General features: G+C 39.2%; 1 protein-coding gene across 1 annotated transcript; it reads left to right on the top strand.

The window, feature by feature from the left end:
* The first annotated feature begins 4484 nt into the window (after window positions 1-4484).
* Window positions 4485-14595, top strand: LOC581669. The gene is made up of 8 exons (XM_795051.5): window positions 4485-5010; window positions 7963-8026; window positions 8474-8526; window positions 9084-9212; window positions 10194-10384; window positions 12097-12174; window positions 12919-13135; window positions 13988-14595. Exons 1-8 carry the CDS (start codon window positions 4821-4823, stop codon window positions 14032-14034), a joined length of 969 nt encoding a protein of 322 aa, XP_800144.3. The 5' UTR covers window positions 4485-4820; the 3' UTR covers window positions 14035-14595.
* Window positions 14596-16548: the final 1953 nt, after the last annotated feature.

Raw genomic sequence — 16548 nt, 5'->3', positions numbered from 1 at the left:
TATTATTTCTCAAATTATAATGAGTTTAGTGTATATAAATGTAATGGCATGTCAAACCATTCAAAGGGGGATATGACCCGATTCTGATAACTAAAATCTTTTGCTTGTAAATACACAAGATAGGGGTTAATTAACAATCAAAGAAACCAGACTTTCAAATTGAAAACCCCCGGAATGATATTAAGAACGGCATTTGTTCCCTCTTGAAACGCCGAACATACCCCGGTGTGTGCAGCTGAATATACAATGGCGTCTTATTTTGTTTACAGGCGACAGATTCCTTTATTTTTGTATCGCTGCGTTAATTTTGTCATCAAAATAAAACTATGCGCGGGGATTAGAGTGAGGTAATAGATTATAATTTAGCCTGACGGTAGTGAAGTAAGAGAAAGAACTCGAGAGAAGATGAAAACACAGGCACTGAAAATGTGTGAGATGTCATGGGATATCGTCTGCTTGTGCAAGTCGTGTCCATACTGTGATCTCACACATCTCAGCAGCGTTCGGAGAGCTCTTCAGGTGATATGCCGGGGCTGTATTTAAGCGTTTTGTAATTTATAATAATCATTACTTCGAATGTTTCCAAGCATTGAATTTTGATAACCTTCTCGAATTAAAGTTTCAACTTTGCAATAATGAAAATAAAGTTAGTTTTTAAAATCAATGAATATCTACTTTAAATATGACGGATCCTTGTGCCCCCCCCCACTCCGGGAACGGAGGGACCGCATGCATGTTCCCAAAATCTCCAGCTCGTAACTAAGAAAAAGATCTGCCCGTATTGACTTTAATACACACCGGACTTATGCTGAAGTCTTAAGAAATAACCTATACAACAGCTTTTGACAACTCTCAAGGAAATTCCTGACATTTTGTTTACAATTATTCTAACTTATGCAAGTATCTCAAAGCATTCGTTGGATCCAGCTGAAGAATGTCTGCCCCCGACTAAAGAATTAAGTAATGATGGTTGAAAACTTGTCAATCTGTCGGTCAAAAGCAATTTTCATAATGTCACCAAATCTAATGCAAACGTCTTTGTAAAATGCTTCGATACGAATTATCTCATTCCCCGGCCCCCCGCTCAGGTTTCAAAATGACCGCATGCGTGTTGCCAAAATGTCCTTTTCGTAACAAAAGAAAAAGGTCGAGCCGTATTGACTTTACACACCGGACTTTTGCTGAAAAGGGGGGGATGCTGAAAAAGGCTCGTATACAAAAGAAAAAGGTCGAGCCGTATTGACTTTACACACCGGACTTTTGCTGAAAAGGGGGGGGGGGTCGGTTGGAACACGCATATGCGTACCCTAAATAACACTGAGTGGGGGGGGGGGCCGGGTCTCATTCATGTTACGAATAATTGTATTTCGATAGTCAGAATATGAACAGCATACATTGGTTGAAGACATATAGGACAAACATTATTGCTTGCCCTACCTAGCAACACGTAATATATGCAATTTGCACTCTAACTATTGAAATACAATTATAAATCACAGACGAATAAACTACTTGTATTGTGGCACTTCACAAAAGACGTGTGCATTACATCAGGTTGCATTACGAAATGGTTTATTGGATCTGGTGTAGCTAGTGGCGACATATTTTCAACCTTTACAACCAATGCAAAATGGAGGACAGTTATGTGGAATTTTGATGTAAGCTTAGTAACCTAATTCTGTCAGTTTATTTATCATTGTAGGGAGAGGAGATGAGAAACTTAATAACCTGGAATCATAGTTACACAAACAAATAATTCTACCCCCTGGCCCCTACCATCTTGCAGTAGAAATCAGTATAGCTTCCATCTCATAGATTTCTCTCCGTACAATAGTCTTTTCACCCACATTACCCGTTGGGTTTTTACAAACGAGTCAAAATTAGTCATTCGTAACCCTCCTTCATTATAACCTTGATACAATATTAATCTCTTAATTCGATCTTTCCCACACACACACACACACAAACACACACACACACACACACTTACCAAACCAAACCAAACAAACAACAACAAAAAGCAGAAGAAAAGAAAGAAGCAAAACTTATTTCCTTCATATACATGCACTTGGTAATCTACTTCTCCAAATGTCGATGCTTTTTTTACATTATTTTGTATACGATCTTCAATAATTTCCTGTCTTTGCACAATAAAGGTCAGATAGTACTTTTGATTCCAGGTACCTTCAAATTCTCAAACAAATTTGCAAACTCATCTCCTATTGTGTGCAGAGGCCTTGGGGAGCATGTCTTTGAATGTCAACTTTTTTTTTCTGTATTCCTTCTACGTTTAGCAAGTCGACTGTGCTTGACAATAACAGATTCCAATTTTCTTTCTTTGTCTACCGATACAAAAGCAGATATGAGGCGTGAAACCAAAGCCTCAATGGCTGAGAAACCATGATTATCATGACCGAATTATGCTTTTCATGAATTTTGCAGCAGGTGCCTGGGTAAAACAGGTATACAGTGCGTAAACAAAAAAGTGAACCCAAATTTGGTAGCTCCTAATTAAAAGGTCGTAATCAATATGACTTTGAAATCTATTTCATGTTAAAGAGTAACTAATACCCTGTCTAAAAATACCATGTTCATAATTGTGCTGTCGTGTACTATGACTATAAAAAAGTATTATCAAAATCATCAGGTATCAAATACCAAATACAAGCAATTTTGAGAACAATTTTTAAAGATTTTGTTGCTCACCAGTCACCCGTAGCAAAATCATTATGAATAAGGTATCATTTAAGAGAAAACAATTCACTTTTCTTCATGAAATAGATTTCAAAGTCACATATGTCTTAACTTTGTAGTTAGAAGCTACCAAAGTTGAATACACTTTTTCTTAACGCACCGTATACCTCATGGGGTGAATAGAAACAGCGGGTTAGAGACAAACATCCATGGGAACCTTCCCCCCTTTTGAGCTAGCTCTATTCATTCTTGTTATCAATGATGAATAAATGAAATGAAAAGGGTTAGGTTTGTCTCTTTATGGGGAAGATAGGCATTTCAGTTCGGGCTGTTTGTCAAAAACATGTTTACATTTGTGCTTCTATTAAACAGGCTTGCGATGCAGTGGATTGGGGACTGCTATGTCATCCCAGTAGTTCAACAGAACACAAGACAAGCATGTGCACTAGACTTACACCCGTACTAGACGGACAGCCAATGAGACAGACAAGGAATTAAAATAATTTCCAATGATCCTCGACATAATAGCCCATGAGAAGACAGCCCACAGGACCGACAAAAACAAGGAAATACATAAGAAAACACAGAAAATATCGGTCCTGTATAGGCAGTCGTTGTAGTGAACCCGAATTGGAAAGTGGCTAGAAGGCTCGCGAGGCCGACTATTTGTTCTAGTCGGCTGTAGGCATCTCAGGGCGTCGTTATAATGAAGTCTGTGAAAAGGGACCAGAAGGCTTGCGAGACTGACGCCATTTTAGTGAGCCTTCGGTCTCGTCAAGCCCATAGACGTCGTTCTAGTAAACGCTAAAAATGTTCCCGATAGGACCAATAGAAACCAATAGGACCAATAGAAACCAATAAGATCAATAGGATCAATAGAAAACCAATGAGACCATTAGAACCCAAAGGGACCGATAGAAACCAATAAGACCAATATAAACCAATAGGACCAATAGAAACCAATATGACAGATAGGACCAATAGGACCAATAGAAAACCAATGAGACCAATATAACCCAATGGGACCAATATAAACCAATATGACCAATATAATTAAGAAATATAGAAACCAATAGGTCTAATATAAACCAATAGAAACCAACAGCTAAACTTATCTACTTATTGTTAAGTAACTGATGACAATGCACATCAATTTTGTGATTTTTATTTTCTCTCGGCAACTAATGACCAATAGATGATTTGTCTGACCATGTTACAAGTACATTCACGTTCTAGCAATAGATATATTGATTATAATGATTACTAACCAAGAAACTACATGTATGTTTATTATATAGAATAGTACAAGCCATTAGTTAAATAAAGGATATTCTTAAACTCACTTCAAATGATCTTTGTGATGGAGTTAATGCAATTGACACTTGAATATACCTTTTTGGTGTACAGTTGCTAAATTCGATTTTTGATTTATCATTATTGATTTACCAATAGAAGCCAACGTAATATTGAACCACTATAAACCAATATGCCTATATTGGTTTCAATAGGGAATTCAGAATGTGGGACCATTAGAAACCCATAGGAAGATCTCTAATGGACCAACAGGAACCTATAGAAAAAATCTAATGGACCAACAGAAACCCATAAAGAAGAAAATATCTAATGGACCAACATATTCTAAACTGAAAAAACCTATGAAGGTGATTATCGCATGCCTAGATAAATCAAGGCAGATCTATTTTCTATCGGTAAACGTTGGGTACGATGTCATTGTGGTGCGTCAAAGCCGCTGACTGTGCGTTGAGTGGAAGATGACGACTCAATGACATAAAGCTGAGGTGGCGGACTCAACCTATAGGAGAGACGACGCGACGTCTGGCATATCATCCCAACCAAATGCATAGTAAATCATCAAAGCAAAACGTGTTTACCAACGGGTACCTTTCTCCGAAAAAAATCTATTCTGAGCTACTGGCCTGGAAAGACAATAAAATGAGATGATGAAGCCGATAATATTAATGCAAGAATATGAACGATTTATCTTGCTGCACTGGCGTACCTGTTCGGCACTTGAGTGTTGAGCAACCTAGATTGCAGCTCGCTAGCTAGGACACAACCGGATTTCTTTTGGCCCTGATCTTGAAGTTCGCATACATCTAACTATTATGGCCCAGGATAGGAACCTCTTGACCGTGATACTGGTCTGCTGTTTGACTGTCGTGAGCATCGTCGCTTTGGTTCTCGGCATAATCAGCTTGAATCAATCAGGGGGCGAGACTGGATCTGGGCAGCCGATAAACATCTATACCCAGTCTGGCCAGTCATCATCTAGTGGATCGTCATTGGCGAGCAGTAGTAAGTATGAATTTATGCCAGTCGTCTTGCACACGGGGCATCATTTTGATTGCGTTATTATGTGCGTCATCCCTGCGTCAGTATAGGGACTTTTAGATTTGCACGTCGACAAAGTTGACTGCTACGTGTGACATCTTTTAAAGCACTGGCAGTGCCTTAAAGGTGTGCACGTCACATTGCCTTAAAAGGACGTCACACGTAGCAGTCCACTATGTCGACGTGCAAATCTAAAAGTCCCGAACGACGCATGTGAAAGCAAATTCAAAGCAACGTTTGCGCTGATCATTACACATTCGCTTTAATAAAGGTGTCAAAGATACATATGATGCGTCAATTAATTTCTTGATGTATCACGCCGCCATTGACTGATGTGGTCATATGAGAATGACACCGTGCAGAAATTATTGCCCTCGCCCGCACTAAAAAAGCAAAATTCCTTTAATAGCTGGCGTATGGGGTTTATTGCATTAACAGTCTTGATTAATAGCAGGGAATAGCAGAACCAAAATGAAGCCTTGTGTGCAATGGGCTTATTGGGGAGATTTATATCTTTATTCATGTATACAATAATGGGGTTTGATTTACCTACGGAGCCACCTGCTCTTCCGGCGTCCTAATACGATTAACCCAGCATCGCCAGGTACCCGTTGACACCTTTGTATAGTGGGAGTGGAGTAAACACCTTGGTTCTGAAACGGAGGGGTTCGCAGGCCAGTGTTTTATCCCTAGATTTTTTTTAAATTTCATTATTTTCATTATTTGTTTTCTTTCTGTACGAGGGGGACCGTGACCATTTTGTTTACCTCGTATTCGCCTAAGCAGAAAGGTGTGACTTTATAAAAATGCTTTACCTCGCCTTCCTATCACAAGTTGACCATAGAAATTAATCTATTATGTCTTTGGATGCCATTTCAATGTGGTAAAATCAAACAGAAACAAATGGCTTTGACACAAAACTCACTTGATGTTTCTGGGGGTGGACTGGGACTGAAAATTGGTTTTGAAAGTTTGGTGCGACCAGCCCACTCAATAAGAAGCATACATGAAGTAGCCATTAGACCACAACTCGACTGGACCTTGATCCGGCAAAAAAAAAGAACGGCTCTTGGAAAGTCGTGGGCACGATTATAAAACAAGCGGCTGGAAGGGGCGGAATGGGGGGTGGGCGACTGCCCATGCCCACATTTCCTGAAAAATCACAGAGCATAGAAGAAGTGCTTATCAATTGCAATGAACACCCCTAATCCTTTGATCTTTCAATCAAGGTCCGAGATACTGGCCAAACTTAGGGGAAAAGTTATCCCCCAAAACAAATTTTCGGCTCAAAATTTATATTTTACATGCTACATAATTCAATGAATTTGATATCAACTTGATTTTTTTAAATTATCCATCATTTTATTACCAAATCCATGTTGATAAAAGGTTTCAAGAGGTGTTTTAAAATCCGATTTTAACACACCTAACACATCACACAAAAGCACGTACATGTATATGCGTGCAGTCAATACACATTTCTTTTAAAGGATCTAAGACAAAGTTACCGGATCCCTTTAAGTAAGTCTGTGTCGATCAATATATAATCATCATTGCGTAGGCAGATTTGGAGATGTATTTGATATACATGTACGTCACTGCCAGGCCTCTATATATGTTGTTGACACTGCGCATTATGTTGTATGTGGGTTAAAGTTATTTTATTGTAGTTATTTGTGATAAAGTTCAAAGTGATTCAGCGGTGAAGTACACGCCCCTACATTTGTACAGTCTAATGCTTTCCAATTCATCTTTATAAAGGGAATGAAAGAATGAAACTGGCTCTATAAAACGAGAAGGGAATTCATTGGTTTCTGGTTCAAAAGAACCAGTCTGGAAAATAGACAATAGACTCAGAAGTTTTACCCCAGCCACACCGCAGAACCGACTCCCAAACCGACTGATTCTTGGCCTTTCAGTCTCATGTATCTTTTTGTTCGATCTGGTATCAGACTGGTGTCGGTCCCTTTGGTGGAAATGGGGTCTTATACCCCAGCCACACCGCAGAACCGACTCCCAAACCGACTGATTCTTGGTCTTTCAGTCTCATGTATCTTTTTGTTCGATCTGGTATCAGTCTCGTGTCGGTTCCTTTGGTGGAAATGGGGTCTTACATCTCAGTCACACCGCAAAACCGACTCCCAAACTGACTGATTCTTGGCCGTTCAGTCTCATGTATCTTTTTGTTCGATCTGGTATCAGTCTCGTGTCGGTTCCTTTGGTGGAAATGGGGTCTTACACCCCAGCCACACCGCAGAACCGACTCCCAAACCGACTGATTCTTGGCCTTTCAGTCTCATGTATCTTTTTGTTCGATCAGGTTTCAGTCTCGTGTCGGTCCCTTTGTGGGAATGGGGTTCTGCACCTCAGTCACACTGCCTAATCGACTCCATTTTAGACTGCATGCCGTCTGTGACTCCTTATAGCCTAAATAATACATTTTTGTTGGTCTGATTTTGGACTGTGTGGCCCGAATTCAATTTGTCGACGAACCTAGGTTTATGTGCGTCATTATGACGCGTTTTGACGCGTTTTTACAGACCTAGGTTTGTCAAAACGCGTCAAAACGCGTCATATGACGCACATAAACCTAGGTTTGTCGAGAAACCTCCTTTGTGAATTCAGGCCTGTATGTCAAATGTTGGTCTGGTGTCGGTCTAATGTCTATCTGGTGTCAACCTGATGTCGATATGATTTTCTTAATCATATGAATAGTCAGATCCTAGGTCATAAATCTTTTACATGTATGAATGTTTGTATCAAATCCTAATGCAAATTCTTCCAAAATCGGATCGGAGTCGGGTCGTATAGTGTGCCAGGGGCTTAAGGCATAAGGTCTTTGTTTTCTCGGTCTTATAACTTTACTGTCGATTGAATAAGCATTTCATTTTGTTTTCATTTTCTTTCATGAATTAGGCAGCAGTGATGACAAGGTCTGGCTCTTTGCCATCGGTCACTATGATGATGTCTTGGAATATTTGTAAGTGTACCTTGAGTGGGCGTACGTAGCTAGAGCATGTTAGCGATAATGATAGTTATGAGATTATGATTATGATAATGATGATGATGATGATGATATTGATGATGTTGTTAGTGGAGTAGGCGGTGGTATTTTTGCTTAGTGCTGCTTTTTCATAAAAACATTTATGATGAAAATGTTGATACTGATGATTGCGATGTGATGAAATGATATTACTGATGTTTGTAATAGTGATAGTGGCGATATGATTTGTTGATAACCGATCTCATCGGATCACTGATGTATTCGAGGTCGTGAGTAACTATGGGCGTATATAATGTCAATATGTTTGTGTGTGTGTGTGTGTGTGAGAGTGTATGTGAGAGCATATTGCTAATTTTTAGAAATAGGTTAAATAGTTGAGTGGTCATGCTAATCTAATCCATGTCACCGTTTACATGGTTACAGGGATGAGACGACATACACAATCAAGGGATTTGGCCCAGACATGGTGGATGCAGGTAAGAAGAGGGATGGATGTAAAGAAAGAACAACCTCAGGCAATTGTAATGGCTTTGTGCGTAGCCTATTGATCATTGCGACAATGACAATGACGTATAACACACTCCGAACATGATATCTTTGCGGCATACAATAGGCTATCGAGATTGATCTTCAGTTGATTTTTTCGAAAAAAAAGTTGTGATTGTGTTAAAGAAAGAAAGAGAACAAACGGAACACAGAGTGAGGGGGATATAGTAAGGGGAGAATAAGAGGGGATATAGACAAAGTTTTATAAGATAATGTTTTATTGTTTTATGAAAGGATGTTTTAAAACATGATTTTACTAATGACCGGTCATTAGTAAAATTACGTGTTAGGCAAAATAAATGCCTGGTCACGTGTACGCTCTCAACCAATTATTTGATTAGGATCTGCTTCATCATATTATAAACAATTTTAATCATCTTTATGCAATTGCTTTCTTAGCTGTCTTAGCTGTCAGGTAAAATAACCACCACTATTAAGGTTCTTTTGAATTACATGTAATGCTCCATTATTACTTTATTTTTTTCAGTGTGTTCGATAGCGAACAAGAACTGTCAACTGGTTTATGACGTCTACGAACATTGTTGGGACAGCCAAGCGGGTGAGCGGCCCAGGGGTGGCCCAGGGCTCATGGGCGGATGGTACGATGGATGTACAGGTGAGTTATTATTCTTATTTATTGATTTATTGATTAATTGAATTATTTATTAATTCATTAAGCTATTCATTTATCTATTCATTTATTCATTTATATGTCTATTTTGATATTTGGACATATATTATCTTTGCCTTCAATTGATTAGAACTAATTTTCTTGAATAACATAGAAAATGATAATAAACCTAGAGATGTTGTGTTCTAGTGGATGAGTCGTCGGACAGTGAATCACAGAGTCCGCGTTTCGACCCCCGCCACGGCACTAATGCCATTTGACAAGATATTCACCTACAATGTGCCACTCCCCACCCATGTATCAAATGGGTACCGGTAGGAAGGAATTCCTTAAATGCTGTGAGCGCCGAAATCGGCTGCCTAGCAGAACCGGGGCAATGTTGGTGCGTCTTGATCTATATGTGCGCTATATAAATATCCAATAATATCATAATTATGAATGCTACCATGATACATGCGCAGTGTCTTTCTTTTATATTTAAACTCTCTTTAAAGGTCGGGTGAGAGCTAAATATAAGTTGATTCCTGTTGATGTGCAGGGCTGCATACAACTCATATTATGTTATTCAAACATCTAAATATATTTCATAGATTTTTAGATATGTTTTTAAATAATTGTTTCAGACCTGCTAAGCTCCACCCTGAAAAAATTGCTCCTGATCTCATTCGTCTTGTGACATCACCTATCAACAACAAATTACTTGTTTAATCTTTATTTCACTGTATCCTGTAGTTTCTTGCCTTTCGGGGGAAAAAATGGCAAATTTTAATTATCAAAACATATTCTTGAGTGGAAAATGAGACTACATCTGAAAATGCGTAGCTTTAAATAAATTGGAAATGAAATTTTTGAATTTATGATTTCAATCAAAACCTACTCTTCTGACGTTATTATCTTAATCGTCATGTAAAACAAAAAGGATTTATTTTCTCAACTTATTTTAGCATCCTACATATTTTGTTTCAGGTTGGGTCCAAACTTTCGATCGCCTGCTGACGTATTATTTCACAGTGCCATACAACAAAGGAGGCTCTGTCGCCCTCTACGCCAAGAATGACAGCACAGTGACGTATAACAATTTGACCAATCTGAAAGTTGGATTTCTGGATGGCTGGAATGCGGACGAATTTTGCCTCGCCCGCTACACAAACATCGCGGTAAATAAAATGACCAAATAAATGTCAATGTATTAAATGCTGATGTAAAATACATAGAGTTATGATGTTCTGTAGAGCACAACATTATAATTTATTGTTGTAAAGAAAGGTTATTCGTCATCAAATTTACTGATATTTTCTTTTAACCCAAGAAGAAAAATCCAGTTGCAACTGGTCCAGTTGAACCAGTTGAAGCCAACTGATAACCCTGCATATTGAAATGTGCTGTAAATTCAGATAAATTGTTTTGAAACATAGATGTACACGCACCCCATATCCATTTTGCAAATTAGCTGGTGTCAACTGGAAATTTGCCCAAGGACCTGTTAGAATTTGACCAGTTGAATTCTAACTGGTCCAGTTGGAGTTCAACTGGTCAAATTCTGACTGGTCCAGTTGAAATTCAACTGGTCACATTCTAACTGGTCCAGTTGGAATTCAACTGGTCAAATTCTAACTGGTCAAGTTGAAATTCACAGACCAGTTATCAACTGGCCAACTGGAAATATGCCCACGGACCAGTTATCAACTGGTGCAACTGAAAATATGCCCACAGCTGGGCACAAAGACGGCCAGTTATCAACTGGGGCAACTGGAAATATGCCCACAGACCAGTTATCAACTGGCCAACTGGAAATATGCCCACGGACCAGTTATCAACTGGTGCAACTGGAAATATGCCCACAGCGGGGCACACAGACGGCCAGTTATCAACTGTTGCAACTGGAAATATGCCCACAGACCTGTTATCAACTGGCGCAACTGGAAATATGCCCACAGCGGGGCACACAGACGGCCAGTTATTAACTGGCGCAACTGGAAATATGCCCTCAGACCTGTTATCAACTGGCGTAACTGGAAATATGCCCACAGCGGGGCACACAGACGGCCAGTTATTAACTGGCGCAACTGGTCATTAAGGACTGGTTCCAGTTAAATGAAATGCAGTCGCACCATATATCCGCTTGATGTGCATCATGAACCAGTTAGAGTCAACTGGAACCAGTTGAATTTATCTGGTTCCAGTTGAATCTATAACTGGTTCCAGTTAACTTTAACTGGAACCAGTTGGAAATTTCAACTGGTGGTAACTGTTTTGTCCTTCTAGGACTTAAAAGCACTATATCATGGCAAGCTTTTCAAGAGAAGATCATTTGTTGACCACGTCAAATCAAATCTTGTTAAAGCCTGTTTTATGCTGCCATTTCCCATTATCCTCATGATTTTCAATATTTGTTTTAAATCAATCTCAAAACTTACTTGGTTCGAGTCGAGTGAAGAGTTTACGAGTACATCTTATCTCTTTCCCCCTTCCTCGTCTTCCTTACTCTATTTCCCTTCTTCGTTTCCTTATCTCTTTCCCCCTTCCTCGTCTTCTTTACTCTATTTCCCTTCTTCGTTTCCTTATCTCTTTCCCCCTTCCTCGTCTTCTTTACTCTATTTCCCTTCTTCGTTTCCTTATCTCTGTCCCCCTTCCTCGTCTTCCTTACTCTATTTCCCTTCTTCGTTTCCTTATCTCTTTCCCTCTTCCTCGTCTTCTTTACTCTATTCCCCCTCCTTGTCTCCTTATCTCTTTCCCCCTTCCTCGTCTTCTTTACTCTATTTCCCCCTCCACGTTTCCTTCTCTCGATTCCACCTCATCTTCTTCTGCTCCCCCTCTGTCTGTCCTCCTGTTTGTATGCCTCTCTACTGTTCTTTCATCCCCCATACAGGGTTCTACGCTCAGTGCCAACCAGATATTCCACTACCAATCAGCTGAGCTCTTGATCGACGCAATCCTGAATGAACAGGTGATTATTTCCTTTTCTAAAAATGTATTTATTTGGTGTTTAAACTAGAGTGACCAACAGCTCAGACTCAGACCATGGGGACAGTCACCTTAAAAGGGAATAACATATGTACACAGCCATTTTACATCATATTATTCGTTTTCAATAATACGAGAAATTATGCATGATAAACAATCGAAAACCTACTTGTTCGAATAAGAATTATGATAAATCTAAAGTACTACATAATGCAGCCTATTACTTTAAAGTTATACATGATACAAGTTAAACTTTTTTAATTTTCAAAGCCATAGCGTATACTGCATAGTTTGACATGTAACTCGTGACGTTTCGGTGATTATAATCATTGCCATTATCATCGTCCTCATTGTCGACGGCGTCATGTTCATTACTTTCATCCCCATCATTGTAACATATCAGATATCCTCCTACTCCTTCTTCTCCTTCTTGTACTCAGGTCTTTCTTTTTATTTTTCTTCTTTTTGTTCTCATATTATCCCTCTACCCCTACGTCTTCCCTTTCTCTCCCTTCATCTCCCTTTTCTTCTTTTCCTCTTTTCGAAAACTTACCAATGAAAAAGAACTGCACAATGAGGCCTGGTAGGCCTTGGCTTGCATGTAGAAAATCCATTTTAATCTTATGCGAAGTAAAATCCCTCTCCCTTTCAAAACGTTGTTTTTGTTCTACTGAGCAATGTTATGAATACTTTTAAAAATTATCCTTCCTCCCTATCTTTTTCAAAGATTGACGTGGCATTCGGTGAATCTTTGAGTCAGTTCACGAGCTCGCTGAAACTCATTTCACCGCCAAACTTCGATAACAACTGTCTGGCTGGCGGTGCCTCGATCATGACACGACACACCAACCGTGACCTGGTGAATTGGTGGAATGACGCCTTCCAGCGTCTCAGGGACAGAGGGCGCTATAATGAAATCTGCGAGGCAATTCCTGAGCGCCACGGTGAGTAGTTATAGCGTCATGCAAGCAATGCTTTAAATACTCCCCCTTCTCTCTGTCTGTCTCCCCCTCTCTCTACCCCCTCCCTTCCGTCTCTCTCTCTCTCTCTCTCTCTCTCTCTCTTTCTATCTCCCTCTTTCCCTCGCTGATCAAAAAAAATATCCCAAGTTTAAATTTTGAATAGTTTACTATGCTTTAGTCCAAGATCTCTGTCTAAAAATCCAATAATGTTCTCTGTTATCGATATATATATTTTTAAAATCTAAATTATTTCAAGTGGTGTGCAGATGTTGTCCCATCCCATTAGAACTATGACGACGAAACGACGCCGGCTTTTTCCGTCTTTAGTAGGTTTCCAAAGAAGTTTCGTCGTTATTTAATTGTTTGATAATGCACACCCATCATAATGTTGTGTCTTCTAGTCTGATTTTATTTCATTAACTTTGAATCGTTCAGACTTGGTGCCTTTTTGTAAATTATATTAACCCCCACCAACAAAAAAATGCCTTAATGACTAACGATCAATATTTAGCTTTTGAAATACCTTGAATAATGAAAGGCATCGATTGCTCACCATAGTCAGCAATTCAGCGTCACGGGAGGGAGCAGGAAACTTTACTGCCACTTGAAAAATGATACATGGAGATGAGAAAGACTGAGGGAATGAGTGAACGAGAGAGAGAGAGAGAGAGAGAGAGATAAAGAGAGTGTAAGAAATAAGTAAAATAGTGGATTTCAGGAAAGAGAGAGAGAGAGAGAGAGAGAGAGCTGGAAGGTATTATTCCACAAGTCCCACCCAGTTCGCAATTATGTAACCCGGAACTATTTTGTTTCTTGCCTGTTCTGCGCCAACAGGTCATATCGCCGGTCAGGATTACACTGAAATCTGCCTCGGTTATTAATCAGCTTCACGCTGATTGGTCTGTTCTCCATCATGTGACCATCTTCCGAAGATGACATTCATCAATGTTACTAGCTTACCGAGAGATAGAGAGTGATTTAAGTCACGTTCCAAGTACTGATTCTTATTCAGAAAAAAAAAATGTATTTTCAAAGTGTAATTCATAACAAAGTATAAAGGCTCGTTCAGTAAATAACGCGGTATAGCGCCACAAAAATCCCGCTACGGTTATCATATGTGTACATGAATGGCAACTGATCTCTGTGTTATAAGACACAGCAATAAGAAACGTGTCTCACTTTACGTCATCGTAAAAAACCCGCTATGGTTTTGTCGTGTCATATCGATCTGTACGAGGCTTTTATACTTTGATATTTCGAAGTAGTTTCTGTGTGCATTGGCTATAGTAAGGGTTCGATCATATTATGTATATTTCAGGCAGCAGACAGCACCCCCTAAAAACTGTGAATCACTTTGCTTGAGAAAGTATATCGGAGTGGATGCAATCAGCATATACCACTAAAGTTTAGGTTGATAGAAGCCTAGAGTTCATGACTTTATGATTACCAGGCGCGGATCCAGGATTTCTTAGGGGAGGGGGCCCAACTTTCTTCATTTTGTTTGCTCCCGAAAATTTGAAAATCGCGCCGGCCGAAAAGTCGCTCAGTGGGGGGGGGGGGGGGGGGGGGGGGGGGGGGGGGGGGGGGGGGGGGGGGGGGGGGGGGGGTAGTGAGCACATTTTTTTTTTTTGGTCCTCGAAAATTTTTCAATTTGCACCCCCCCCCCCCCTTGAGCGCCAGGGGGGGGGGGGGCCCAACCCCCCAAAAAGGTAAAAATCACATGATTTTACATGATTTTTTTCTCAAGGGGGGGGGGGGGGGGCCGGGCCCCCCGGGGCCCCCCCCCCTGGATCCGCCACTGATGATTACCCCTAAGCAATAACAGTTTTATGTATCAAAATGTAATTATATAGGTGTAGGAAATAGAAAACTATTTAGAATGCCTGGAAATATATGACTCAAATATGTATACACAGACAATCAAACTGTGAATTCATAATTTGCTTACCCTCGTTAGCCGAAAATTGTTTTCTTTGTTTTCACAGTTTCAGCCAGATACCTGATAAAACTGTCTTTCTGCATTTAGTTTTTTGTACGTTATATTTCTAAGTTTCAGGAGTGATTAACTTAACGAACATTTATATTTCCCTTCTGGTAGGCTTTAAGCTGTTGCAATTTACATAAATGTTTATGTGTACATGGTGTGGGGTATTCAAATTACATGATTACTTTTATCATATTATCATATTGGCTTTTAAAAGTCATGTCTATGTAAAAAAGTGAGTAAAGGAATACAAATTCTACTATCATTTACATTATAATTATAATTTTTCTCATTACAATTATCATTTTTATCATTATAATAATTGTTATTCTTATCGTAATCATCATAATAATCATTATATATATCTTTTTTAATATTCATTCTTATTATAGTTGTCATCATTGTGATTCTTTGTTAATTAGCTCTAAGTCCATTAATATTTTGATAACAGAGAAAATATATCATACTAGATGTCGAAAAGTAAAATATTTCGGGAGTATCAGAGTTTAGAGAAAGTTCGAACGATGCAGTGATTTTTATCACGTTTTTATTTCCATACATATGCTTCAAATATGCATGTACGATGCAATGTTTTACATATATATGACGATCCGAAAATTCATATAAATATCGGGATAACTCAATAAAGTAGTTTCACCAAAAGAAAAGGGTGTTCTTTCCCAATGCCTATTCGTTTCAGTTATGTGTAAAATTTTACATCTATTACGTATCTTTCTTTTACTATTTTATATGATGGATCAATGTGATACTCCACAAATGTAAGGAAATAAACTATACAAATGTAGCTTTTGACAACTCTCGAGAAAATTCCTTACATTTGTTTACATTTATTCTAACTTAAACAAGTATTTCAAAGCATTCGCTTGGATCAGGGATATGTGAGTTGGATCCAGCTGAAGCATGCTGATTGTTATTGTACAAAACTCATTTACCCCCGGGTTTAAAACTTGTCAATCTGTCGGTCAAAAGACCATTTTCGTAATGAAACCAAATCTAATGGATACGTCTTTGTATATAAAATGCTTCGATACGAATTATATTATTCATGTTGCGAAAAATTGTATTTCGATAGTATTATTGACATATTGTAGAGGAGGGATGGGAGATATATATCGAGAGAGGGGAGAGAGGGGAGAGAGGGTAGAGAGAGAGAGAGACAGAAGGAGAGCAGGAGGGATAGAGAGAAAGAGAGGGGAGGGGGAGAGAGAGGGAGGGAGAGAGATCTATGAGTATATAGAGAGAGATGGGGAGAGAGGGGAGTGAAAGAGAGAGAGAGAGAGAGAGAGGGGAGTGAAAGAGAGAGAGAGAGAGAGAGAGAGAAGGAGGAGGGGCGGGACGGTGTAAAGGTAAAGTATTGACTTTTAATTATAACATTATCATTCCCCATCTA

This window comes from Strongylocentrotus purpuratus, unplaced genomic scaffold (genome assembly GCF_000002235.5).
Source record: "Strongylocentrotus purpuratus isolate Spur 01 unplaced genomic scaffold, Spur_5.0 spur5_scaffold_17, whole genome shotgun sequence".
In the NCBI taxonomy this organism is placed as follows: Eukaryota; Metazoa; Echinodermata; class Echinoidea; order Camarodonta; family Strongylocentrotidae; genus Strongylocentrotus; species Strongylocentrotus purpuratus.
Note: the sequence above shows the minus strand (reverse complement) of the source record. Positions and strands in the feature narration are given on the sequence as shown.

Bases quoted from the DNA above. Each gene is read 5' to 3' on its own strand.
- LOC581669 (XM_795051.5), top strand. From the start codon at position 4,821: ATGGCCCAGGATAGGAACCTCTTGACCGTGATACTGGTCTGCTGTTTG. The intron at 8,027-8,473 runs GTAAGTGTACCT...ACATGGTTACAG, and splicing joins GATGATGTCTTGGAATATTT to GGATGAGACGACATACACAA. The intron at 8,527-9,083 runs GTAAGAAGAGGG...TATTTTTTTCAG, and splicing joins CCCAGACATGGTGGATGCAG to TGTGTTCGATAGCGAACAAG.